Source organism: Pseudophryne corroboree, chromosome 7 (assembly GCF_028390025.1).
Source record: "Pseudophryne corroboree isolate aPseCor3 chromosome 7, aPseCor3.hap2, whole genome shotgun sequence".
NCBI classification, from domain to species: Eukaryota; Metazoa; Chordata; class Amphibia; order Anura; family Myobatrachidae; genus Pseudophryne; species Pseudophryne corroboree.
Window position 1 is genome coordinate 129096123 of NC_086450.1, and position 27974 is coordinate 129124096.

Here is a 27974-nt window from a genome sequence, read left to right on the forward strand (position 1 = left end):
GCTCTACGCTTTATAGTTTTAAGCTAAGCATTGTGCCCATTCTATATGCTGAACTCAGGGTACCTTTATAAGATATAAATATTTTTGTTTAAAATGTGATACAATTATTTACTTACACTTAACTGACTGTGGTTTTTTATTGTCAATATAACAATAATTGCCAAATGTAACATTAACTTTTGCATCTCTTTCAGGAAAATCATGAAAAGCATTTACTATATGATGGGGCTTCTTTTTATGCTACTGCAAGGAAGTTTCCAAAATCCCATCCAGGAAACAGAAGGCAAATCCAAGTATGTCTTTAAACATACATAGCTGCAATATATGTTCCTAACTATATTTATTATATAATATTTGTATGTGTTTTTATGCATAAATTGTGTATAATCATAATCAATAGCAAAACATAGGGATATTTAATAGATTTAATTCACAGTATCAACTATAACATTTTTCACTCTTTGGTTGAGAGTTTTCTCAGGAGGTGAAGAGTACAAACTGCATTTGCGTCCCCCACTGTATAATAATTTTACAATATACCCTACCATATAAAACATATTTTATTGTAACTAAATTATTGTTCCAGAGCACAATATTCTTTTTACTTAGGGTTAGAATTCAGAAAATCAATTTAAGGGCAGAGGGGGAAATGTATGAAACCTTTTGAAAAGGACAAATGGTGAAGTTGCCATATCAACCAATCTGTGTCTAGATATCATTTATTTGAATTTACTTGATAAATGATATCTAGAATCTGATTGGTTGTTTTTGGTGACTTCTCCATTTGTCCTCTTTAGAAGGTTTGATACATCTGCCAATAATTAAAACAAGTGATATATTAGCCTGTTTATATGCCATGAACAGAGCAGGTTCTATAAACCACATGTTCTTAGCTCCTACAGAAAAGGGGTTAGGAACATATATTTCAGAAAATTACATTGATTTGCTTGTTTGAAAATGGGAATACTATATGTTAACATTCGTATTACTATGTCTTATTGTTGCTTTGAGATAAGTCAAACAGCAACTCACAGGAATTATTTACAGTATGATTAAATAGTATATACTTGCAGGACAAAACATTACTTTTAGGTATTGAAAAATCTAAATTTCTAATTTGCAATACACCAAAAGTACAGTAATACTAAAATAACACAAATAATAATAAGAATTATAATAATTTGCTAAATACACAAAAAAATTACGTATAGATGAATAGTTGCATAAAATGTTGTATTAGTGTATATTATTGTTAGCATAAAGTCTTAAAGTTTTAGTAAATTTCAGTTAACGCTACTGGTCCTCATAATACTTTTGACAAAGCCCAAGTTTAAAATATTTTAATTAGTAATTAACTGATAGTTGATCCTGGTTTCTTTATAGACACTATTTCCACCATCATTATCTAGTAGTGGCATTATGTTTTCAAAAGGGTGCATCAGGAACAAGGTTAGCCTGTGTAACACTGAATTAAATGACCCCTCCCCACTATATAATTAAAGTGAATTGTATAAGTGATAAGACTTTGGTGGTGTTTGGATATTACATATAACTATGGAAGTGCAAAATTAAGGGCACTATCCCCAAAGCTTTTTGATAGATACTTATATCGCAAATTAAAAAATTGTATACGCAGATCAGTCAAAGCTGCAAGGACTGAAGCTCTAGATGATTCAGATCACCACAATGAAGTTAAACGTCACTCACAAGGCACATTTACTAGTGATTACAGCAAGTACCTAGACTCCAGGCGGGCTCAAGACTTTGTCCAGTGGTTAATGAACTCAAAAAGAAGCGGGTAAGAAATATGGAGTCAACAGAGTTTACATTTTGTTTCAGATAATAAAATGTAGATCCCTCCAATTCCGTACCCTTGAGTCAACCTTGTTTGTCCTTATCACCCTACGTTAACAGTGTTTTGTCCTCTCAACCTTCTAGTGTCCAGCAATCCAACCTGTGTCTTTGTTGTTTGCAATAACTATTTGTTCTGTTTAAAATATAACTTGTTGTGTTTAAGGCATATGGAGTGATACAATGAAGGTATATACAGTAAATATAGATTGGCAAGTTTTTGACTTAATAGAAATTTAAATTTTTTTTATTGTAGAGCTTAAGAATTGATCATACTTGTGTGTGGAGTGAGGCTAACTTACAGTGTATTTTTTAATTTCGAATGCACATCGTCCTCGGTTGATACAACAGTTCCTCCTACTTAAAAATGTTCTACATATGACCATTGCCAGCCGAACCATAATGAATCTATAATGTATCATGCTACTGATGTAGCGAATCCACATACAAAGCCACGATTTAAAAAAAAACAGGAACTCCACTAACATCATACATCTCATCATTCAGAATTTCATCTCAAAAGGCAACATTGATTTGAAAACCATTTTCAGTATTTTATATAGTAACATAGCTCTATATTTACCATATAATATAATGAAACCTCTTTAATGGAACAGCATTCCTCCTACATCTTTTCAAAGTCAAGAAGTGTAAAATATAATATTTTTTTCTGCCAATGCAAAATAACTTAACTTATGATGATTTCACCATTCCATTGCAGAATAAATTATATTAGCTAAATGATAGTACATACTGTCCATAAACTTCCAAAATTCTATTCCTGGCTATTGTTTTAATTTCAATGAATGTCACATTAGTAGAATAGTTTGAACAGTATATAATGTAATAGTATCCATCATTAGTATTAACTGCCCCCCCCCCCCCCCCACCACCAATAATGTCTTAGAGTTAATTCTTGCAACACTGTTTATTAAATTTTTTATAATTTCTAAAGTAATGACATGACTAGAATTGTAAGTTTGGGAAGTTGAGTAAGACAATTATTTTCTTCAAGACAGCTCTCTGGCTACGTAACTTTCCTTTCAAAAATTATTCTCCAATACATGCAGGGGCATAGGTAGGGTGGAGCGAGTGGAGCTCGAGCTCCAAGCGCCGCTGGGGACAGAAGGTGCCGGCTCTCTGTAAGCTGGGACTCGGGGTAGGAGGACTGGAAGAGAGGGAAGCGGTGGCTACTACAGTACCTCTTTCTGCCTTGGCTGCTGCAGCACCTCTCTCTGCCCCGGCTGCTACAGCACTTCTCTCTACATTGATGCTGTAGCACCTCTTTCTACATTGATGCTGCAGCACCTCTCTCTACATTGATTCTGCAGCACCTCTCTCTGCCCCAGCTGCTGCTGCATCACCTCTCTCTGCTTTAGAATCTGCAGAGTAACACGTATAAGTGCCGGCTCTACTGTGGTGCAACGTGTATAAGTGGCTCTACTGTGACATAACGTGTATAAGTGTCTCTACTGTGGCATAACATGTATAAGCGTCTCTACTGTGGTGTAATGTATATATGTGGCTCTACTATGTGTCATAAAGTGTATAAGGGGTACTGCCATGTGGTGTAATGTGAATAATGGACACTACTGTGTTCGCACTTTCCCTATTTTATGCATGTGGGCACCCAAAGGAAACTTTCGCCCTGAGCTCCACAAGGCCTAGAAGCAGACCTGTCACCAATTTAGGATTTGAAAAACATTTTTATTTTCAAATGTAACATGCCCCCAATTCAGTGCAGGGGATGGGGCGCCAAAACATACCCTTGCTCCGGGCACCATGGCACCTAGGTACACCTCTGCATGCAGGCAGTGTGGTGGCCACCCCTTCCCTTTCCTCAGTCCTTTCCTTCTCCCCACGGAGGCCCAGACTGTCAATCACATAGAGGCTCCACCCCTCCAGGCTAGAACGAGGAGCTGCTCTGCTGCTGCCCACTTGGTGAGAAATAATGTTTGTATACTGTGTGTATATGCGTGTTTATGTGTATATGTCTGTATTTGTGTGTAAATGTGTGTATATGTCTGTGTGCATATGTGTGTTTATGTGTATACTTGTATGTGTGTGTTTATGTGTATATATCTTTGTATACATTATGTGTGAGTATATGTGTGTGTTTATGTATGTCTGTGTGTATGTCTGTGTATATGTGTGTGTTTATGTATGTCTGTGTGAATATGTATATGTGTATGTCTGTGTATATCTGTGTGTGTTTATGTATGTCTATGTATATCTGTGTGTATATTTGGGTGTTTGTGTGTGTATATATGAGTGTGTATATATCTGTGTGTTTATGTATACCTGTGTATATCTGTGTGTATAGTGTATTTGTGTGTATCTGGGTATATATCTGTGTATATGTGTGTGTTTATGTATATCTGTGTGTATATTTGTGTGTTTGTGTGTGTATATATGAGTGTGTATATATCTGTGTATATGTGTGTTTATGTATACCTGTGTATATCTGTGTGTATATGGGTATATATCTGTGTATATGTGTGTGTTTATTTATGTCTTTGCCTAAATGGTGTGAATCTATGTACATACTGTATGTATGTGTGGTGGTGGGTGAGGGTGCTGTGACATGACCCTGCTCCAGGTGTCATGTCTCCATGCTACACCTCTGAGTACATGTGATATATATAATGTTCTGATGTACTTAGGTAGTTTTGCCCCTGAAAATTTTGGAGTACTTTGCAGTTGGCCAATGTTTTTGGATCTGCACACTGCGCATATCTTGGGGTGCTCTGTCACACTCAGTGCCCAAAATGCCACAATATGATTGACATGCTGCTGGGGGGAGGTGACCAGGAAGCGTTTAGAGTACATGGGAGTATCGGCCCATTCCATGGTTGCAGCTTGACAGGCCAAACAGCGTGATGTGGCCAGACATCCTGAGCAACCTGAGGGCAACTCACATATCCTTGGATGTAGCAGTAAATCACAAAAGCCTGCAGTGGCCACTTTATTACTTAACACACCTCCTGCGGTTTTAGCATAATTTTGCACAGCAGCTGCCTACATAGATGCAGTGGCTGTGCTATACGTCCATCTCTGAATCAGCCGCATAGTGTGGTATAGACTCGTAATAATTTCCTCTCCAGTCAAAAAACTGCCAATCTCGTAATCACTCTTGCTATTATATATTGTGTATTGGTTGTGCCATGTACCTATGAAATCACATTTACCCTTGTCATTCTCTTACCACTGTCTGGTGTTCTGAACATGAACATTATTGTTATAACAGGTTGAGTATCCCATATCCAAATATTCCAAAATACAGAATATTCCGAAATACAGAATTTTTTGAGTGAGAGTGAAATAGTGAAACCTTTGTTTTCTGATGGCTCAATGTACACAAACTTTGTTTAATACACAAAGTTATTAAAAATATTCTATAAAATGCCCTTCAGGTTGTGTGTATAAGGTGTATATGAAACATAAATGAATTGTGTGAATGTACACACACTTTGTTTAATGCACAAAGTTATTCAAAATACTGGCTAAAATTACCTTCAGGCTGTGTGTATAAGGTGTATATGTAACATAAATATATTCTGTTCTAGAGGGCCCCATACACTAGTACGATTTTACACGATTTCATACAATTCCGATATATCCGTCTGATATATTGTATGAAATTGTGTACAATCGTATGTGTTTTAGATCATATCCAATCTGATGCGCATCCCCGTGGCTGTCGGAGAGGATCCCCTAGGTCGTTGGTGCTGCACTAATGATATATCGGAATTGGATGGAATCGGATGAAAACAGTGTGTTTTTTGTGCACGTGATATATCGCATGCGATGTATCACAGGGAAGTTTGACTGGCATTCTCAGGACACTCCCAGCCCCCGTAGCCCTCTATCTAGCCCATCAGATATATCTTATGGTACAATTGTATGCCGTACGATATATTGCATGCGATGTATAGCGGTTTCATCAATCACATGCGATATATCTTATGCAAAAATAGCAGAAAAGTACAAAATTGTATGGAATCACTCCCAGGAAGGTCCCGGGGGAGTTCAAGGGAATTTACATCCGACTTCAGCCTTAGACATATCATTGTAGTGTATGGGGCCCTTTAGACTTGGGTCCCATCGCCAAGATATGTTATTATGGTATGCAATTGTTCCAAAATACGGAAAAATCCAATATCCAAAATACTTCTGGTCCCAAGCATTTTGGATAAGGGATACTCAACTTGTATTATTATTATTATTATTATTATTATTATTATTAATAATAATAATAATAATAATAATAACAACAGTTTCTTATATAGTACAGCATATTCCATTGTGATTTACAATTGGAGGGTTAAACAATGCACACACTGTAGTATTTTGTGGAAGAATACAGTAAAAGGTTTGTTAAATCTATATATATGAATGCGAAAGCACTCACTCACTCACTCACTCACTCACTCACTCACTCACTCATTCACTCACTGACTCATCACTAATTCTCTTGCTTCCCGATATGTTAGGAAGCTGAAATTTAACATAGGTATTCTTTAGGTGGGAAATAGAAAAACTACATAATCAGACTTTAATAAACCTCCCCTAAGGGGATGAAAAGGGGGTTAACATAATGATATCATTAACGATGCATGGCTAGCTTGCGTTGCGTGAACGATAACACCTAAACAGACAATCGGATCAAAATTTGTATTGCACCTCCAGTGTGTAGAATTTATTAAACTACGAAAAATAGTCTTGTCACTTTTTACCGTATCTGCTACAAGTGCTCCTCAGGTAACGCCAAGAACCATGGATTAATATTTACTTACATTAAGACATCTCAATTTAAATCTCAGATTTACTGTAATAAATTTTTACAACCGTGAAAACCAGAAACTCCCATGTGAAGAACGGTTAGAGCAGCTAGTAGATTTATAAAATTGTGTTTTTCATAGCCTCGCACAAAATTATTATTATTATTATTACATTTTATTTACAAGGCGCGGCAAGTGTTTTACAGCACCGTACATACGACATACGGCACACATTAGAACAATACAGGGAACACAGAACTTTACATTACAGGAACTGAAAAACTAAAACAGAGCACAGTTAACAATTAGCACCACAATTCTCAGTACACATTACAGCTGAGATCTAAGGAAGCAAAGGATTAATCGGCATACTAATAGGGTCCGGCAGCCGTTGGAAGAGGTGAATGGTTAAAAGCAAGAGGAGATGCGGATATAGATGGTCGCTGTGTAGTAAAGAGCTGTAATTGAAGTGCAAGAGAAGATTGCTGTGACAACAGGAGGGAAGAGGCCCTACTCCAAAGAGCTTACAATTTAGGGGGAGGGGAGAGACACAGGTGACATGAGGAGTGAGAAAGCGGAAGGTGTCCTGATGGAAGGAAGTAAGTGAGGCAGAGATGGCATGAGACAGGAGACTGGGAGAGCGGCCACAAAACTAGGTTATGCAGCGAAATGGGGACGCTTTGAAGAAGAGGTGGGTTTTCAGTGGCCGGTTGAAGCTTTGCAAGGTCAGGGAGTGTCATTTCAGTGAAGGTGGCAGCACTGACAAAATATTGGTTTCGTGCATGGGATACAGTGACCACAGTAGAGGACAGGCGACAGTCATTGGCAGACCAAGGCAGTATGTAGTGAGATTATGTTGGAGATGTAGGGAGCCACGGAGTAATGTAACATGTATTACTGCATTTCTGCGCATGCGTGTGGGCCGCAATGCGCACGCGAGTCATACGGGTACAAAGCCTGTTGTGGTTGTGCACAGGTTGTAGCAAAGTTTTCAGTCGCACTGAAGGCCGCAAGAAGATTGACGGGAAGGGGGCGTTTCTGGGTGTCAACTGACCGTTTTCTGAGAGTGTTTGCAAAAACGCAGGTGTGTCTGAAAAAACGCAGGTGAGGCTGGGCGTTCGCTGGGCGGGTGTATGACGTCAAATCCGGACACGAATAGGCTGAAGTGATCGCAAGCGCTGAGTAGGTTCAGAGCTACTCAGAAACTGCACAAACTGTTTTTGCAGAGCTCGGCTGCACATGCGTTCACACTTCTACTAAGCTAAAATGCACTCTCCAGTGGGCGGCGGCATAGCATTTGCATGGCTGCTAAAACTACTCAGCGAGCGATCAACTTGGAATGACCCCCCATGTGCACTGCAGGGGGGCAGAACATGTGAGAGAGAGTTAGATTTGGGTGGGTTATTTTGTTTCTGTGCAGGGTAAATACTGGCTGCTTTATTTTTACACTACAATTTATATTTCAGTTTGAACACACCCCACCCAAATCTAACTCTCTCTGCACATGTTATATCTGCACCCCTTGCAGTGCACGTGGTTTTTCCCATCTGCTAACAAATTTGCTGCTACGATCAGGTCTTAATTAGGCCCTAATCCTTGAAAAGTGGTTCCATTCACGATGATAAAGTACCAACCAATGAGCTCCTAACTGTCATTTTTCAAACCCAGCTTATTACATGGCAATTAGGAGCTGATTGGCTGCTACTTTATCATCTTGAAATGTATCACTTTTCAAAGTTTAGTCCTGTGCATCTCCCCCTAATTACTAACTGTCTAAATAGCATTAGCTCATTTGGAGCATCCCTCCTATCTCTTGGTGCGTGTAGATGGAGCAGAATTTAATGTACAGTACATTGTATGGCTCACTTATTTCTCAATGGATTGCAACAGGGCTCAACCATAATTACTATTCTATATAAGATTAATCTAACTGGCAAACAGTGATGTGCTTAACCTGCACATCACTTTATCTTTATTCAATGTAATAGGGTAGCTGGAATCTGGCAATTTGGTGGTCACCGACAACTAACAGCTTACTGTAGCTTATGGGTGTAAGTTGCAACCCTTCTAAATTGTTTTAAACAAGGATATGGTTTTGTTGACCCAGAAGATTACCCATGTCAGTTCAGTATTCATTGAAGGTTGTTGTGATATAGTGTTCCTTTAATTTTTTAATGAGTGAAATCCATTTCATGATTAACACACTACTGTCTGTTTAAACACCTATCCAACGAATATATGTAGCATTTTTATAGGTTACATCTTAAGTATTAATTTGCTCATTAAGTATCAAGATGTCTTTGCTTCGCAGAGATGTCTGTTGTAACTGCTCCAATAAATTTAATGGATTGTACTCAGATTTGGAACATACATTAAATAAATTAGGGCAGATGTACTAAACCTTGGAGAGTGATAAAATGGAGAGAGATAAAGTATTAGCCAAGCATCTCCTAACTGCCATGTTAAAGGCTGTGTTTGAAAATAAACAGGAGCTGATTGGTTGGTAGTTTATCTCTCTCCACTTTATCAATCTCCAAGGCTTAGTAGATATACCCCTTAGGGGGGAATATATCATGCCGCTATAACACTTCCTGTTTCTCCGCATTGCCAGGTCTAAGTAGTAAACTCCCCCCTCTGGCGATCCCGGCAGAGTACACAGTGCATCAGCTCAGTGCTGATGCTCTGTGTTTCCCAGCCCAGCCGGCTCCACTGCGCATGTGCGAGATCTCACAAATCAGATGAGATCTCCTGCGCGGGCAACCCAGAGTCTGGATGCCTTCACAGCCAGGGACAGCATTGTCCCTGCTGTGAAGATAAGGCAATGCCACCTGCAGAAATCAATATCGATAGCTGCAGCTGTCGGAAAGATCAGTGCTACTGACCATTCATACATTGCCCCAGATATCAGTGTGCTGTTTTTCAGATAGCAGCGCCAATACGGACAGGGGTGCATAGTGCCCCTATCACTGAGCCCGCATCACCTGTGTCATACATGGAGGAGAAGCGGTATCAGTGCACATAACGTGCGCTGATACCACTTTAACCCTATAACGAAGAATAATAGATCTACCCGACAGATTTCTATGCATACACCTTTTTTACATAGACCAGACAGATTCTGTATGCATTTGCTTTCTGCATTTACAAGAGGTGATTTTGTGATATGAACTGGAACCAGGTGACATTAAACTGTAAATACTTATCCTTCAAACCTGTTTTAATTCTACTTAAATATTTTTGGAAATGAGGACTAAGTTTTACACATTACTGTAGATACCCCTCGGAGACATCACTCCTGTTATATGCTGTATTTACAGTATTTCTGGAACTAGAACAATGTAGATTATACCATGATGTGCGAAATAGTATTTTGTATTTACCTTACAGATTAAAAATGAATACATCTTGAATGATTACGTTTGTTTTCACAGAGGAATGTCGAGACGCAACGCTCAATTTGAGAGGCATGCAGATGGCACACACACTAATGATGTGGCCCAGTTCTTAGAAGAAAAAGCAGCCAAAGAATTCATTGCCTGGTTGATAGGAAAACCAAACTCACAGTAAGGAAGAGATCCAGCTATTTTCATTGACTGTTTCTGTCCCTAATACTTTCTGTTTTTACGACACTTTTCATATTTTGTGTTGGACAGCACCCTGTATTCATACATTATTATACTGCTTCCTTGTGCAATGTTAAACAATGTGTGAAAAAGAAAAACAGTGCAAAACACTAATAAAACCTGGTGACACTTACAAACCTGAATATGAAGACATAAATATACAGTATATGGTGGGTCTTACTCAGTGCAGTGTCCCAATTATACATACAAAACAATATAAAAAATACAATAGTGTGACATGTACAATTATTATACGAATTCCACCACTGGTATTTCCAGTAGAGAAAGTGATTTGAAAATGTTCTCCTGTTTCTCAGAAGCTGAATCTTCAGAAGGGTAGTTAAATGCTAGAGATGTGCAGTTCAGTTACCCAGAAATCCGAATCCACCCGAATTATGTGGATCTGAACCTAACCAAAACCTGGTCATGATGCCCAGAGGAGATCTAATTGAAAAAGACTCCTGGTTCAAATATTTCCGCAGTTCAGAATTCAGAATTTTGGGTTTTGGATTGCAAAAATTAAATGATTTTAGCTGTTTTTATATACATTTTTTATCAATGATTATCAATTGTTTATTGATTTTAAACAGATCTGAAATCTGAACCAAAACACTTGTGGGAGGTTTTGCCAAAACACGATGAATTAGAAGTTTAGAATTAAAACACGGGAGTCTGCGCACATCTATATTAAATACTCTTACTTTATTATTTCTTGAATCTCAAGCATTTCACTTAAATACCGTTGATTCCACGAATCCTTAATTAATGTTCAAATACCCAAGCATACAAAATAAAAAACAAAAAACAAATACATTAGTGTAACACTGTTTTCATAAAAAACAATTAGGTTATTCTTAACAAATTACGCTTACATTATATGAAATAAAAAAAGGCATATCAAACTACATAGATCTCAATCACCATTACCCTTTAGATAATTTCTGTACCGGAAAAGCAATATACTATAAGTGTGCACTTAACAATCCCTGCATAGATCTTTCTCAAGAGCACAACTTGTGCATTACAAGTATTAAACGTTTACAACTTTAATATATTTCACACATGTATAACTACCACTAGATAATTTTTCCCTCACTTGGTTTGTCAGCTTGTTGTGCCGTGAGTGCTTGCGTGCATCAGTGAGCCTGAGATCTATGCCATCAGTAGTTTACTACTGGCAGGGCATCCCATGGTGGACAGGTTTCAGTTTAGGTGCCAGACAAAGACAAACCACGTAACAAAATGCCTGGGAATCTAATTCCGTATCTAGCCTTGGAAACATTATGGAGTGTTGTCCAAAAATGAATTTCAATATAGTGCTGAAAGACGAGCCACTCAGGTCAGAGGAACTCAACAAGCTACTGGGGAAGAGCTGAAGACTTCTCATAGTAAAGCAGGTATTTATGATGTGGTTGTAACAAAGTCTACAGGACGTATAACTGCTGAAGCCACCATGCATGAAATGAGAGTTAGAAGAAAGTTTATATATCGGGGCATGGAATGTTTGAAGCATGAGCCAAGAAAGCTGGAGGTGGTAAAGAATTAAATGGGATGAGAAAAACCTGATGTGTTGGGTGTGAGTGAACTGAAGTGGACTGGATTTGGACACTTGAATCAGTTGAGCACATGATATATTATGCTCGAAATGAAAATCACAGAAGATGTGGCATTGCATTTATAATCAAGAAACCCCTAGCAAGAACTGTAATGAAGTACAATCCAGTCAGTAAATGGTTATTATAAATTTGCCTAAAAGGTATACCCATCAATATAACTATTATCCAAGTTTACACACCAACAACAGAGGAAGATATAATTATTCAGTTCTATGAACAAGTACAAGCTGAAATTGATAGAACCTGTAAACAAGATCTACTCATAGTCATGGGTGATTGGAATGCATAAGTAGGAAATAAAGCTCAAGACAAGGTGGGTGGTAACTATGGGCTTGGCACCAGAAATAAAGCTGGAAAGGGTCTGATAGAATTCTGCAAGACCAACAGCCTGTGTATCTCAAACTCCTTCTTCCAGCAACAGAAACAGTGTTTGTACTCATGGACTTCACCTGGCGGACTATACAAAAACCAAATTGATTACATTTGTGGATGCCAACGGCTCAATAATCTCAGCAAAGACAAAACCTGGAGCCGACTGTAGTACTGATCATCAACTGTTGGTATGCAAAATCAAACTAAAGCTTAAAAAGTGCAAGGCAATCATAAAAAGAACAAAATATTATTTTGAAAACATACCACCAGAATTCAAAGATCACTTGCACAATCGTTTTGCCATCATGATACAAACAATAATGCACCAGATGAGTTATGGGAAGACATCAAGAAAGTTGTACTAGATGAGTGTGAAAATTCCTTGCAAAAAGTAGAAAAGCGGAAAAGACCAAAATGGATGTCTGCTGAATGTAGAGGATGTAAGGTGGATGCTCGAAAAGACAAAGGAATATCAAAAAGACATCTACATTGACTATAGTAAGGCCTTTGATTGTGTCAATCATGAAATGCTCTGGAAAACATTAAGAAATATGGGCATACCAGAACATCTGATTATCCTAATACAAAATCTCTACATAGATCAAGAAGCTTTAGTCCGAATAGATCAAGGAGAAACAGATTGGTTTAAAATCAGCAAAGGTGTACAACAAGGCTAAATCCTTTCACCATATCTATTCAACCTGTAGGCAGAACAAATCATCAGAGATTCAGGGCTATATAAAGAAAAGCAGGTGTAAAAATTGGTGGAAAAGTAATCATAAACCTCAGTTATGCTGATGATACCACAATGCTAGCGGAAAATGAAGAAGAGCTGAAACAGCTACTAATTAAGATCCAAGAATGTAGTCTGAAAATGGGATTGCATCTTAATGTGAAGAATACAAAGATTTTAACAACTGGCAACCTTAATTATTTTTAGCTAAATGTTGAAGAAATTGAAATAGTAGTTTTAACCTACTGGGATCACTAATCAACACTAAAGCATCAAACAGTCCAGAAATCCGAAGACAAATAGCACTTGGTAAAACAACCATGAGGGATCTTGAGAAGATATTCAAGTGCAAAAAGGTGTCTTTGCATACAAAGATACGACTCGTTCAAGCTATGGTTTTTCCAGTAACATTGTATGGGTGTGACAGCTGGACAGTCAACAAGCAAGATAGGAAGATTGTTGATGCTTTTGAATTATGGTGCTGGAGATGAATATTACGTATACCATGGAATGCCCGAAGAACAAATCAATCAGTATTAGATTAGATAAAACCTAAGCTCTCCCTAGAAGCACAAATGACAATACTGAGCCTTTCCTACTTTGGACATGTCCTGCGAAGAAAAGGATCCCTAGAGAAAGACATTATGTTTGGAAAAGTTGAAGGCAAATGAAAAATGGGAAGACCAGCAGCGAGATGACTTGATACAATCACAACAACTATAGATACCACACTATCAACATTGAGCCGCTTAACAGAAGATCGAAATTTGTTCAAGACAGCTATCCATAGGGTCGCTATAAGTCGGCAGTAACTTGACGGCACTTAACAACAGCAGATACGATGATACAACTTTGCATATTAACATATAACACGCATACAAAGAGAATTACTAAATGGATTCTTGTAGGATTCATATTAAGTCATTCTAAATTTAAAATGCAAGTTGTCTTTGTGTAAAAGTGTGTTAACAACATAAGTATTAAGTCCTAAAGCTATTTTATAGATGTCTGTGACCACGTGGGGCCGCAATTTTTCTTCACACACCCAATGTCCAGATTCTAAACCTACATAAAGGCAATGCAGAGCCTAATGATGGCTAACGTTAATGACTACTTGCATGCAATAATCACACACAACAGGTTGCAAACAAAGAACACACATACTATTTTAACGGTTGTACAGTAAGTTCTGTGAGAAGATGGAGATTTTTACACATACTGTATATTTGTAAATCCTCTAAGATGTCTTTCATATTGGATCAAGATGTATAATGGGATTTTTAAATAATATGACAGAAATTTAATGATAACCTCTACTGCACAGCATTGTGTGCTATAAAGAAAAAATAAATATTGAATGACTGTGATATTGATTAGGTGGAAATTTTCCAAATTTAAAGGGCTTTTTTTATTATCCAGGAGATTCTCACGACACGCAGAAGGAACATTCACTAGTGACATGACCAGCTTTTTGGAAGAAAAGGCAGCCAAAGAATTTGTTGATTGGTTAATTAAAGGAAGACCAAAAAGAAAGTAAGAGTTTTTAAATTGACATTTATGTTTCCATTGTGTTCAACAATAAAAAATAAACACTCTAAAACTAAAGATGGAACTAGGCAAAGTTTAATAGCCCTGCAGAAAGCAAAACATTCCCTTGTATATGTAGTATGCAGGTCTCCAAAGGGACTCACTCATTGCACCCAAGCAACAAAACCTTCCCCTGTGTGTAGGCATGCCAGCAAAGAGCTGACGTGTAGAAATTTAAAATATTTTATTGTATTGATAACATTAAATTTAACACATAAAAACAATAAAGGTAATGTAATAAAACCAAGATTAGAAGCAATACACCTTGAGCTTATAAATATATATACTGGAAATAGCTACACCTTTGATAAAGTCACATGGTCTGTGACGAAACGCATTAGGACCCCGCCTACTTGGACACCTTGACTTCATCCACCTCACAGGTAGCAAGCTGCTGTCCGAGCCCGTGACATTTTGGCTCCCGCCCCGGCTTTTCCTTCCACCGCCGGTAATCTCCATCTGTACGCTGAGCCTGTCACACCTTGACTCCCGTCCCGGCTATTCCACCTGCCGCCGGTGACCTTTGCCATCAGGTTGAGCCACAGAGATACCTCGGCTCCCGTCCCGGCTTTTCCAACTGCCGCCGGTGACCCTTGCCAGCACGCCGCTGATAAACTGCATCCACCAACTCAGGGATAAGCACGTCCTCTCCTCTGCCGCATTATCAAGCACTGGGCACTGCAGGAACATACGACTGAGGATGCTCGGTCGGGACCAGCCCACGGAGAGGTACATATCCATTCATACAGCAGTTTCTTGTATTGCCGCATTTAGATCCTCACTACGGCAACCAATAATAGACACTTGTGGATCAGCTGCTCACCTGATTGTGGATTTCCATATGGATATTTAATTGGATCTGTTTCCTCACTAAAATCGGAGGGTACTATTTCCAGTATATATATTTATAAGCTCAAGGTGTCTTGCTTCTAATCTTGGTTTTATTACATTACCTTTATTGTTTTTATGTGTTAAATTTAATGTTATCAATACAATAAAACATTTTAAATTTCTACACGTCAGCTCCTAATTAGCATTAATTTGCTCTAACACATTGCGCAGTCATCTTTCTTTCTTAATTTATTCATCTCTAATTGAACACGCACACAGTGTTCTGTGGCAGCGCACGTGGCAGAGCAATCTTATTTATAATACCCATATTTTTGGGCATTGTCATCTAAGGCGCTTTTTGGCAATTTTTTTGTTTTAGCTTCATGCCAGCAAAGAGATTTATTCATTGCATTTCAGATATCAAAACCTCCTCTGGTACATGGGTCATTTGTCAAATGGTTTCATTCATTGTCTTCCAGGTAGTGAAATGTTCCCTAGTATATAGGGAGGCTACTTAAGTGATTCACTCATAGCGCTGTAGACTACAAAGAATATCAGCAAGTAAGGGTAGTATTTTTCCAGTATAAGAAAAGGGAAGGCTTGCTGTGGCTGTAGCAATGATGTAAGACTACACATCTGTGTGCCTAATTGATATCCTGTGCTGTACTTACTGATATTCTTCTTTACAAACTAAAAGTAGTGTTACTTGCTATATTATTGATTTGGAGCATCCATATAATAATGTAGGGCATTGTCATTAAAGATTGCATAGACACACATGTTTTATGTTGCATATCCTAGACATCATGAAAGTGCCATCTGTCCAGATTATTTTAATTGTCGATGACATTTTTACAGTTTGGAACTGTTTTTCGTATAATTGAGTTTTATCAATATCTCATATCATATAGACTATTTTTTATATATAATATATAAGTAGTAAAGACATACATAAAGCTATACATAAATTCTGTTTATTTGTATACTGACATTCAACAAAAGCTTAAAAAAACCCAACTAAAATACAAGTTGATCCAATATACAAAAATGCCATGAATGCATAAAATATATGTAAGAGTTTCCACACCAGTGTGATCTACAAGCGTTAAATTGTAAAACTGCAACTCACTTTGCATAAGTGTGTCTAGTTTTACAGGTAAGCACATGGATTTATGTGGCACGATGGTATCCTAGGTACGGGCTGGAAAAGTTGGGCAGACCTAGGGTGTTCCTTGCTAAGTTCTGATTAGGCACACAACATGTTTGTGTGCCTAATCAGAACTTAACAAGGAACACCATTTGCTTAACAAGTAGATGCACCTGCATACATAAATAACATTGGCCCCTTAATGACAAAACCTAAGATACATACTGTACATGTATTTATGTTAGCTCTTTGAGTGCAAGCATCTGTCTGACCTATAATTTTCCAGCAAACTTACAATGAAATCAAATGTGTAGTTACAGTTGTGTAGTTATTTGATTGCTGCAAGGACCCTGAGATGAAGAGGAACTGACAATGCTGGGTCTACCTTCTGAGGTACCCCACGCACTGCCATTCCCACCCCTTCAAGACCATTGCTCTGCTATCAAAAGTAAAGATTGGATGCCTCTTCTGAAATGTGGCTAAGAACCTTAGTACTTCGAACAAGTTTCTGAAACTTTTACCCATATAACTTAATACATTTAAAAGTCACTTGTATAGTATTTTCATTTCAGTTTTTCCTTAATATGACATTCGCACATTCTATGTAAAATATTATGTTATGTGCTAAGTACTATAAAAAAAAGTGAACACATATCTGACAATGTTTTAAAAAGACTTTTTTCATGTTAAAATAAAGTTTCTCAGACGTTACCTCTGCGGATGACATGGACAGAAGACATGCAGAAGGCAGCTTTACCAGTGATTTCAATAAAGCGCTAGATATTAAGGCTGCCCAAGAGTTCTTAGAGTGGATAATGAACACCCCGGTTAAAGAAAGGTATACAGTATATAGAGATATTATGAATGCTCGTACATAGCATTTTAGAATACTTTTATTTTGCAATAAGTAAAAGGTTATTCTATTTTAACTACTGCACCTGATAAATGTTTTGTCTGACCAAAGTAAAACTGTTAAGATTTGATTTCCAATTCTCAACCTTTCTAATAATTTTTTGAATATCAGAATCCTAATGCAAACATTCATGCCTGAAAGAAAGTAATGGTAAATGTTTCAACACTATAGGCTAAATGTAATAGCCTGCGAGAAACCGGAGGTGCAGAACTTTGTGCGAGAATGTCTGTTTTTTTTAAAGTGGCAATCGGTTACAAGGAAAAGCCAGGTTGGTTTTGCCTTGTAAATGATTGCTGTTTAAAAAATACTAACATTCTTGCACAAAGTCCTGCACCTGTGGCTTCTCGCAAGCTATTAAATTAAGATCCGAATGTATTAAGCCTTAATAAGAGATAAAGTGGAGATGGATAAGGAATGATAAATGACCAGCCAATCAGCTTCCTAACTGTAATATCACAGGCTGTGTTTTAATAATGATGGTTTGGAGCTGGTTGGCTGGTCATTTATCACTCTATATCCTTCTCCACTTTATCTCTTGTTAAGGCTAAATACATTTGGCCCTTAGCCCTATATGTTTATATCACCTTACAGAAAAAGGATCAGGTAGCAAAAACAAGTTTTACTTTGGAAAAATTTCTCTATTTGTAGCCCTAGTGGTGGATCTATTTTTAAGTGACTATTTTTAATTTGCACGTCCTGGTTTTATTTAAAAAATACTCTTTGAGACACTGCTGTCTGTAAACTGTTCACTCTATTAATTCTACTGTTTAAAACTAGACTTTGACAGAGAATACAATGCTGTTTGGTAGGTTGCACTGATCAGTTACAGCTGATTCTTAATGCGGCCCCTGAAGTAATTGTCTTTTTTATTTTAAATTGAAAGATTACCTACATTAGAAAGGTTTTGATTTTAAACCAGGGAGTCTTATTTCAATAATAGTATACATATACAAAGTTGAAGAGTGATAAAAATGATGACTTTATGCTGGCATGTAATGACAGTTGGAATGCACTATGACCCCTTCCACCAGTGTCAGTAATGTTACTTTCAGAGAGTTCCGACATTACACATATCTACAGTCTCCAAATGCTTTTGATATTTTCCATACTTACTTATCATATACAACACCCATAATGAAAATGTAGACATCCCTGAAAATCAACCAATAACAATAACATTATCCACCATACCTCCCAACATGACCCTCTCCAGGACTTTTCTCTTAACTTATGATTGCCGGCACCTGTGTTGAACAGGTTAATGGATAAGAAAGGTGTTTCACCACAGGTGATCGCAATCATAAATTAAAAAGGAAGTCCAGGAGTAGAGCATTCTGTCCCTCCTGGAGAGGGTCATGTTGGGAGGTATGTATCCACTACAAAAATATATATATAACAGTATAGAAGAAAGGAGAAAAGGAACACAGGGATGCATAGACCACATACAGAAAGAAAAACTGTAGAGGAGAAAAAGAGAGCATGTCACAGAAAATAATATAATAAAGATGAGAAGTAACGGTATTGCTGAAGATAATCTGTACTATATAATCAAGTGCTGATAAGAGCAATAGACAAATGAAGGGAAAGAGAGAGAGAGAGACAGAGTCAAGGGGGAGAAAAAGGAGGAGAAAAAGAGGGGGATGATGGAGAAAGGAGGAAACAGACTAGATAGGAGAGTGTGTGTGTGTGTGTGTGTGTGTGTGTGTGTGTGTGTGTAAGAGAGAGAGAGAGAGAGAGAGAGAGATAAGGCTGCTGCACCAGGACATCTACTGTACATCTCCATACAAGGTACAGAGAATTAAAATGTCACTACTGACGTATGAGAACTAAGGGGTATCAAATGAATAAAGTGTGATCATTGATGCCACCACTTTCTGGTGTTATCAGTATTCATGACACTGTAGTTGTATAATACATATAATTACATACAGTATCTGCCATTTGTACACTTCATAGTTGTCAGACCCATATATAAGAAATTAATCTTTGATCTCAAACCTTTCCATGATAACAGAACTGCAAAGCGATGTCTTATAGCTCTACAAATATATATTACTGTATGTGTTACATTATTCCATATACTGTATATATTATCAGGATGATACAATTATTCCAACTGGAATAGCTTTTCAAATATAAACGAATGCAGAATTCAGTTCAGTGTTGAACTCCGTAACTGATATGTATCTCATGTGTACATTAAGACGGGAATGTATCTCATGTTGCACTTAAAGGACCAATTTTATTTTTCTGAGATGGAGACAGTTTTGTCTCTATCTCTACACTAGATGCGGGACCATTGCCCACAATCTATATGAATTATGGAGGTTATTCAGAGAATGTTAGCAAACAAAAACAGTTAGCAATCGGACAAAACTATGCTGCACTGCAAGTGGGGCAGATGCAACATGCGCGGAGAGATTTAGATTTGGGTGGGTTATACAGTTTCTGTGCATGGTAAATACTGGCATCTTCATTTTAAAAATGCACTTTAAAGTTGGGTTTGAACACACCCCACCCAAATCTAAATCTCTCTGCACTACTAATAAAATTAGTCTTTTTATAGAATAAATAACAGTGTATGTGAATCATGTTTAGCAATAACTTGAGTACTAAGATGTACTTTCCAAAAGTAGTCTGTTTATTGTTTAACAGACCATAAATAGATTCATCAAAGCTTTAGGAGAATTCATATTTTAGAGAAACAATAATTATGACTCTTTAGTTCTGGCTAATGTTTATAGATTTCTAAAATTCAAATGTTCCTTTCAGGGATTTAATGGAAGAACAATAAAAGAATAGAGAAGATCTTCAACAAGGAACCACCAACCAGCTGTCACTTGAAAATGATGAATTTGTGTTGTGTAAATTCAAGCAGGTGTATCATAAAGCCATACAGTATAGCTTTGCATGCAAAGTAAATGACATTTACAATAGTGTTTTCTTGTTGGGGAATTACACAAAAAGCAAGTTCTACTCAAACACACATCTACCATTAGAGGTTTAATGCTTTCGGTAATGGTCGGACTTGTACTGAACTTAGAAAGATGCTTTGCCAGTCCTACCAGAACTAGGAGGGCTTAAATCCAGAAGTGCCATTTTCTCGCCCAAATATTTAAAGGAAAAAAAAGATAAAAAAAATTAAAAAATTATACTAAAGAATAATATAACTTGTTTAAATAAAAAAAATATATAACTTATTTTTCTATGAAAATGAATTGTACATAGAATTTACTCCAATCATGTCAGAATGCAAAGGGTTACCCTGTTTGAAATGTTTATTTCAAAAGTGCTAAGCTTTCAATATGATAACTAGCAGCCTTAAATAAAATTTTTGAAGCGTAATAGTTATTGTTGCATAATTTGTAATTTATCTGTGAAACCTGGACCTAAGCGGTGTAACATTATAACATCAGTATGTACATATCATGGACAGTATTTAAACTGACCCTTTCTAAATATACTTTATTACTATCTCCCCTCCCATTTTTTCATGTACTTAAAGCGATTTGAAGCATCAGATATGTTCTTAATATGCTCAAAAATGCCACCCTGTTAGCTTAAATGATATTCCAAAGAACCACCAAAGAAAACAAATCAAATGGGTTGATGTATCAATCAGTGAAAAGAGTAGAGAAGACGACCAATGGAGAACTTGTCCAAAGCAACCAATCATCTGCTATAATATTATAGAATGTATTTGATAAATGCTACCTCAAGGATTATTGGCTGCTACAGTATGTCAGCATTTCCACTGGTCTGCTTCTATACTCAATTCACTGCTTTATACCTCAACCCGCACAAATATTTGTAGATGCCAAAAATGTTTCTCCTTAGACCAGTGTTTCCCAAAACCGGTCCTCATGGTTCACTCACAATCAATGTACTAAGGATATCCATGCATAAGCACAGGTTTCTTAACTATTACCTCAGTCAGCTTGACTTACCCACCTGTGCTGAAGCAGGGATATCCCTAATGTCTAGACTGTGACTGAGCCAAGAGGACTGAGTTTGGGTAAAACTGCCTTAATCTAGACTTTCCTACTCTTCCAGAATGTCTAGGAGACACACAAATCTTGTAGAGTAGCCATTCACTGTCAAGAGAGTAGTCTAATCTCCAGACTCTTGCGGCAGCAACTGGTGGATACAGGGTGAGCAGCAAGACCCCCACCCCACCCCGACACATGGGTCTGTGCATACTGTACACCCTGCACACATTGGTTTATCATAATATCCAGAGCCTCTTTTTTCACTGTATAGTAGTGACGATTGCCAATACAATCCAATTTAAAGAGCTGTGAACACAAAAAGAAAACAAACATGAAGTTAAATGCACTGTAAACACTAATAGACAACCATAAACACTAAAAGAGAACAAAGTGAACTGAAATTTTGACATTTTGGGCCTAATGCAGAGTTAAATATAAGCTGGCCAATATTGCTACCGCATTGAATGCACGCAATTACATGTGCATAATTGGCTCTATGTACAGGTGTATGCCTCTTATGATGTGCTAGCACCTGCGCCTAATGTATGCTTGGCTGTATATCCGTCATCATCATCAGTGCAGGCTTGCAACAGTCTACACTTTACTTGGGTCAAATTACATGCATATTTACACTACTGTCCAACTCTGCATAGCCCGCAATTCTGTTGGCACACCATCACTGAATTTTGCCTAATTAAAAACACCTAGTTACAGCCCAAAATCTCAATTTAGGTTAGAATAATGTTGTCTTACACATGAGATGTCATATCTAAAATTCAAGTTAATCAATCAATTTATTGGTTTACTACAGGAGCGTGTGAGCGAGGGGGTCAAGCTAGACAAGAAATGACACAAAAGACTTCCCACAGCAAAAAGAGACTTGCACTCTAAATTATAATAAAACACAAAATACTCAATTACATACATTTGCAAATATATGATAAGCCACCGGCACCTCTACTAATGTCTTCTTAACTATAAACAATATGAGCATCCTCATTGGATCATACATTCAAGTGTTTTTAAATTTAAAGCTAACAGGAGGAGGCCCCCCAAAATACTCCAATAATACAGCAGGTGTGTGTGGAAGAGGCTAATCTAGGCAGGGCACAAAAGGTTTTCCCTAGCACACTGAAATAAGCCAGCAAACAAGAGACCTGTACTCTACATAATAATAAAATGCAGAAGACTCAGTTGTTTATACTAGAAAATATATGATAATACACTGGCCACACCAAGGAGCCTCTGCCAAGGTAGTCCTAATACTAAACAATTTGAGCCTCCACATTGGGACATGTAACATTCATCTCATGTAACCATGAGATGTCATATACAGTTGATGATGAACAGTTCTGTATCGAGCAGTGAGATTTATATCTCAGCTAAGTGGCATCACAAAGGTTTATTATAATGTAAACCATTCACATTATATTATCCTACTGAGGTGATAAAGCTCAATGCACCTACATTTCACAACTTTATCTTTCTATCTAGTTAAATAAGCATACCTTACACTGCAAAAGTCATAACAGCACATACTGACAATTTTAAGTCCCACAGTGACTTTTAGATCTAAACTGATGACATCACAAAATAATATGGTTACGATGATAATAGTCAGTTCATCAACCTACTGGGGTAATAAATCTCAGCCTGCATTTCATTCCATGACATCTATCTATCTATCTATCTATCTATCTATCTATCTATCTATCTATCTATCTATCTATCATTAAGGTTAAAATAAACATTGTGTGATGTCTTATCAGCAGATACAGCTGATAATTAACTATTGCAGATGTTAAGCAGTGACTTTTATACCTAAATTCAGCGACATCACAAAGACACGTGATCTGACCACTGAGGTGAATAAATCTTTTCACCACTTAGTGTCATCACAAAGACTATGTTCTTAGCCAATCACATGATCCTGAGGTGATACATCTCATAACTATCTATCTATCTATCTATCTATCTATCTATCTATCTATCTATCTATCTATCTATCTATCTATCGAGTGTATTTTCGCTTTGCAGGAGTGTGAACGCCTGTGCAGCAGAGCGCCTGCAAAAACATTTTGTGCAAAACAAGACCAACCCTGAACTTACTCTTTGTGTGCGATGATTCTAATGTTGGAGGGTCGGCTTTTGACGTCACACACCCACCCAGCGTTCGCGTAGCCACGCCTGCGTTTTCCCTGGCACGCCTGCATTTTCCCTAAACACTCCCTGAAAATGGTCAGTTGACACCCAGAAATGCCCACTTCATGTCAATCATCCTGCGTTGTGCCGTGCGACTAAAAGATTCACTAGAACCTGTGCAAAACCACAAAGAACTTTGTACCCGTACGTCACGCATGCGCATTGCGGTGCATACGCATGCACAGAATAGCCAATTTTTACACTGATCGCTACGCAGCGAACAACGGCAGCTAGCAATCAACTCGGAATGACCCCCAGTATGTTGAAGTTTTGGTCTATAATAGACCTAATAGTCAAGCATTCCATATGGAAAACCTTAGATCTCCGTGAATGCCCCTCAGATCACCCCACATACCCCACATACTCTCAGACCTCCCTTCATGCCCCATAAAATTCCCTTCAGACCTTTGCACATGCCATCATAACAACCTGTACGCTCTTTAAGTACCCCTCCAGACCTTACCCTTAAATGTCCATTAAACTCCCTCACATGCCCCTCAGATTTTCCCACAAAGTTAGAGATACACAGAGTGGGGAGAAATAACAGACATAGGACCTTACATTGGTGGTCATTCCGAGTTGTTCGCTCGTTGCCGTTTTTCGCAACGCAGCGATTAGGTGGAAAATGCGCATGCGTATGGTACGCAGCGCGCATGCGTTAAGTAATTTAACACAAAACTTTGGAGATTTACACAAGCTTGAGCGACGTTTTTTCAACGCTCAAGTGATCGCAGTGTGATTGACAGGAAGTGGGTGTTTCTGGGCAGAAACTGGCCGTTTTCAAGGAGTGTGCTAAAAAACGCAGGCGTGCCAGGTATAAACACAGGAGTGGCTGGAAGAACGGGGGAGTGGCTGGCCGAACGCAGGGCGTGTTTGTGACGTTAAACCAGGAAATAAACGGACCGAGGTGATCGCAATCTAAGAGTAGGTCTGGAGCTACTCAGAAACTGCAAGGAATTATTTAGTAGCAGTTCTGCTGATCTTTAGTTCGCTATTCTGCTAAGCTAAGATACACTACCAGAGGGCGGCGGCCTAGCGTTTGCAATGCTGCTAAAAGCAGCTAGCGAGCGAACAACTCGGAATGAGGGCCATTGTTTTGAGTGAAAAAAAGCATGCAGCCATTACTCATGTTTCCCTTTCTAGACATGACTTTACATACAAAAACTTAGATACATTTCATATATGAAAATACAGGTAAATAGTCACTTCATAAATAAATACCTATAAAACATGCATTTTGTTGAGAATGATGCGCAATTGTTATTTACAGAGCTACAGTATATAGACACAAACCAGTGAATAACTCAAGCTATGAAGAGCCAGATTACTTAAGAAGTGGTGTTGGTTTATTGAAGTATAACAGGTACAACCATACTCACTGTTGTATACACACTGGTAATGGATTGAAGATTTGAGTGAATTGGGGTTCTAAGCAGCTCACCAGCCCATGAGTGTATATGGCAAATGGGTAGCAGTGCAGGGTTGCTGGAACAGCTTCAGGCAGGTAATTGCTTGGGTCACTTTGGAGCTTAGTGGAGACTTGTGTCACCATTATAGAATTTAACACAATCACACACGTACAATAATACATCAGATTGGAGGACATGCCTCCATGGTTCAAGTGCCCAGAATGTATGCACTGCTTTCTAACACATTTGAGTCACATCTTGGACATTATTGTAAAGTTGCACCAATTATTATAATTGTTTATTTATATGGTGCCATTAGGGTTCTGCAGTGCCTAACAAAGTACATAAAGTAATGAGCAAAACAAGAGAACAACAATTTATAGTACAAGACAATGTAAGACAAGTACATGGTATATAAACATTTTTGCAACAGGGACATCACATTAAGGTATGGCATTAGGGTGGCAGAAACAGAGGGTTAGGTGACATTGTATGAAGTACGGAGTAGAAGAAGTAGGTACAGTAGATTCAGTCTAAGTAAGAGAGTGAAAAGCAAATGAAGAGAGAGGCCCTACTTATGAGAGCTTACATTTTTAAGGGAAGGGGCCGACAAACAGGGGTAAAAAAGATGGGGTAGATTGTAAGCATGGAACAAAGGGTTAGGATGAGAGATGGGTTTTGTGAAGAAGTGGGTCTTGAGAGCACATATGAAGTTTTTTAGAGAGGTGGAGAGTCTGATGGGGAGTGGTAGGGATCACCACAGCCAAAAAAATGTAGGCAGGAATGGGAGCAAGTAATCAGTTGTCAGGAGAGGCAGAATGCATTTGTGGAGTGAAGAGGGTGGGTGGGAGTGTAAATGTCATAAGGTCTCCTTATGGAGAAGAATGGGTTACTGCTTTGTAAGCAAGTGTGAGAAGCTTGAATTGTATTCAGAAGTGGAAGGAAAGACAGTATTGGGCTTGTAAGAGAGGGGAGGTGGACGTAGTATGTTTGGAAAGGAAGAAGAGCCAGACAGCAGCAATGAGGATAGATTGGAGTGGAGAGAGGCATTTGTGAGGGGGGCCAGATAGGAGGAGAGTACAGTAGTCTGGAGATGACCAGTAAGTGGATAAGGGTCTTAATAGGGTGAGAAAGGGTCTGATCCTGGAAATACTTTTGAGATGTAAAATGGCAGGACTGTGAGAGGTACTGAATGTGTGGTTTGAAGGAGAGGGAGGAATCAAGGATAACTCCAAGACAGCGTACTTGGGGGCTAGCAGAGATAGTTGTGCCATCAATAGATAATAAAATTGCGGGAGTTGAGGTTATGCGGTAGGGTGGGAAGATAATCAGCTCAGTCTTAGACATGTTAAGTTTAAGATAGCACTAGAACATCCAAGAAGAGATAGCAGAGAGACAGTTGGAGATATGAGTGAGGTAGATCTGAGTATTAGCATAGAGATGATATTGGAAATCAAAAGAACTTTAGAGGACATATATAGAGAGAAAAAGAGGGGTCCAAGAACAGAACCCTGGGGAACATATATAGAGAGAAAAAGAGGGGTCCAAGAATAGAACCTTGGGGAACACCTACTGCAAGAGGCAATGTGAGGGAGGTGGAGTCATGAGAGGAGACAGAGAAAGAGCAGTCAGAGAAGTAGAAGGACAGGCAGGAAAGGGCAGTGCCAAGCAGACCAATGATTTGCAGGATGAGATAGTGGTCCACAGTGCCAAAAAAAGCAGAGAGGACAAGGATAATAAGCAGAGAGTAGTGGCTTGGCTTGGGTTTGGCAGCATGGAGATAGTTGCAAACCTTTGTGAGGGCTGTTTCAGTGCAGTAGAGAGTATGCAAGCCAGACTGAAATAGTTCAATGGGAGGAAAGAAAGGCAGCAAGGCGGCTGTAGACAATACACTCAAGAAGTATAAAGGCAAAGGGGAGGAGAGAGGGAGAAGAGACATAAGCACAGTGTTAGGATCATTGGTAGGTTTTTTAAGAATGGGGACTACAAGGGCATACTTGATGGCAGAGGGGACAGTGCCAATGAGAGGGAGAGATTGATGAGGTGGGCAAGATAGGAACAGGCAGAAGGAAAGAGGTAGCGGAAAAGGTGGGAGGGGATAGGGTTTAGTGGGGAGGTGGAGGGGGAGGACTGGATGAGGGCAATGACTTCATCTCCAGATACAGGGGAAAAGGAAGTCAGAGTTGGTAAGATGGATGAGGATGGGTGGTCAGGGAAAGGAGGGTGCAGGTTGCTGAGGGACTGATGGGATGAGATGTCCTGACATATGCGGCGGGATGTAAAGGAGTGTGAGATCGCTGGAGCTGTGGGATGCTGGGTGATCTCAGATGTTCTTTTTTAAAGGGGCAATCACTTACAAGGCAAAACTATGCCTTGTAAGTGATTGCCCTTTTAAAAAACATCAGATCGGCCGGCATCCCACACCTCCGGCGATCTCAAACTCCATTACATGCTGCCGATGGAGTTCCTGGGTTGAAGTGTTAAGCTGCGAGGGTGATAAGTGGTTGCCAGAGTCAAGAGGAGAAGTCAGAAGGCATTGTACATGGAATTGGCTTGTTTAGGGCAAGCAAGAAAGAAAATAGGAGAGAGAAGTGAATTGGGAACGGAGGATAAGGAAACTCGGTTGATTGCCTCAATGTTGCTCTTAGTGATGATAGCATTAGGAGGTAGAGATGGAGATGCACAGAGGGATAAGTTAAAGAGAGAAGGTGATGGTCAGAGAGAGGGAATTGGGGAGTTGGAGTAATCAGAAATATCACAACAGAGAGTGAAGACCAGATCAAGTGAGTGCGCACTCACATGGAAGGATGAGGAGGTTCTCTGGGAAAGACAAAGTGATGATGTGAGGTTACGAGTTGAGAGGCAAAGGATTTTGTTGGGATGTCAATTGGGATGTTAAAATCACCTAAGATAATGGAGG

At 38.6% G+C, this 27974-nt stretch overlaps 1 protein-coding gene across 1 annotated transcript; it reads left to right on the forward strand.

Annotated features, from left to right (window-relative positions):
* The first annotated feature begins 201 nt into the window (after positions 1 to 201).
* GCG (glucagon) lies at positions 202 to 20613 on the forward strand. The gene is made up of 6 exons (XM_063932291.1): positions 202 to 293; positions 1637 to 1798; positions 10064 to 10195; positions 14396 to 14509; positions 17239 to 17379; positions 20227 to 20613. Exons 1-6 carry the CDS (start codon positions 202 to 204, stop codon positions 20246 to 20248), a joined length of 663 nt encoding a protein of 220 aa, XP_063788361.1. The 3' UTR covers positions 20249 to 20613.
* Positions 20614 to 27974: the final 7361 nt, after the last annotated feature.

Coding starts and splice junctions, on each gene's coding strand:
- GCG (XM_063932291.1), top strand. CDS start 202: ATGAAAAGCATTTACTATATGATGGGGCTTCTTTTTATGCTACTGCAA. Junction 1,799..10,063: donor ATGAACTCAAAAAGAAGCGG/GTAAGAAATATG, acceptor TTGTTTTCACAG/AGGAATGTCGAGACGCAACG. Junction 14,510..17,238: donor AAAGGAAGACCAAAAAGAAA/GTAAGAGTTTTT, acceptor GTTAAAATAAAG/TTTCTCAGACGTTACCTCTG.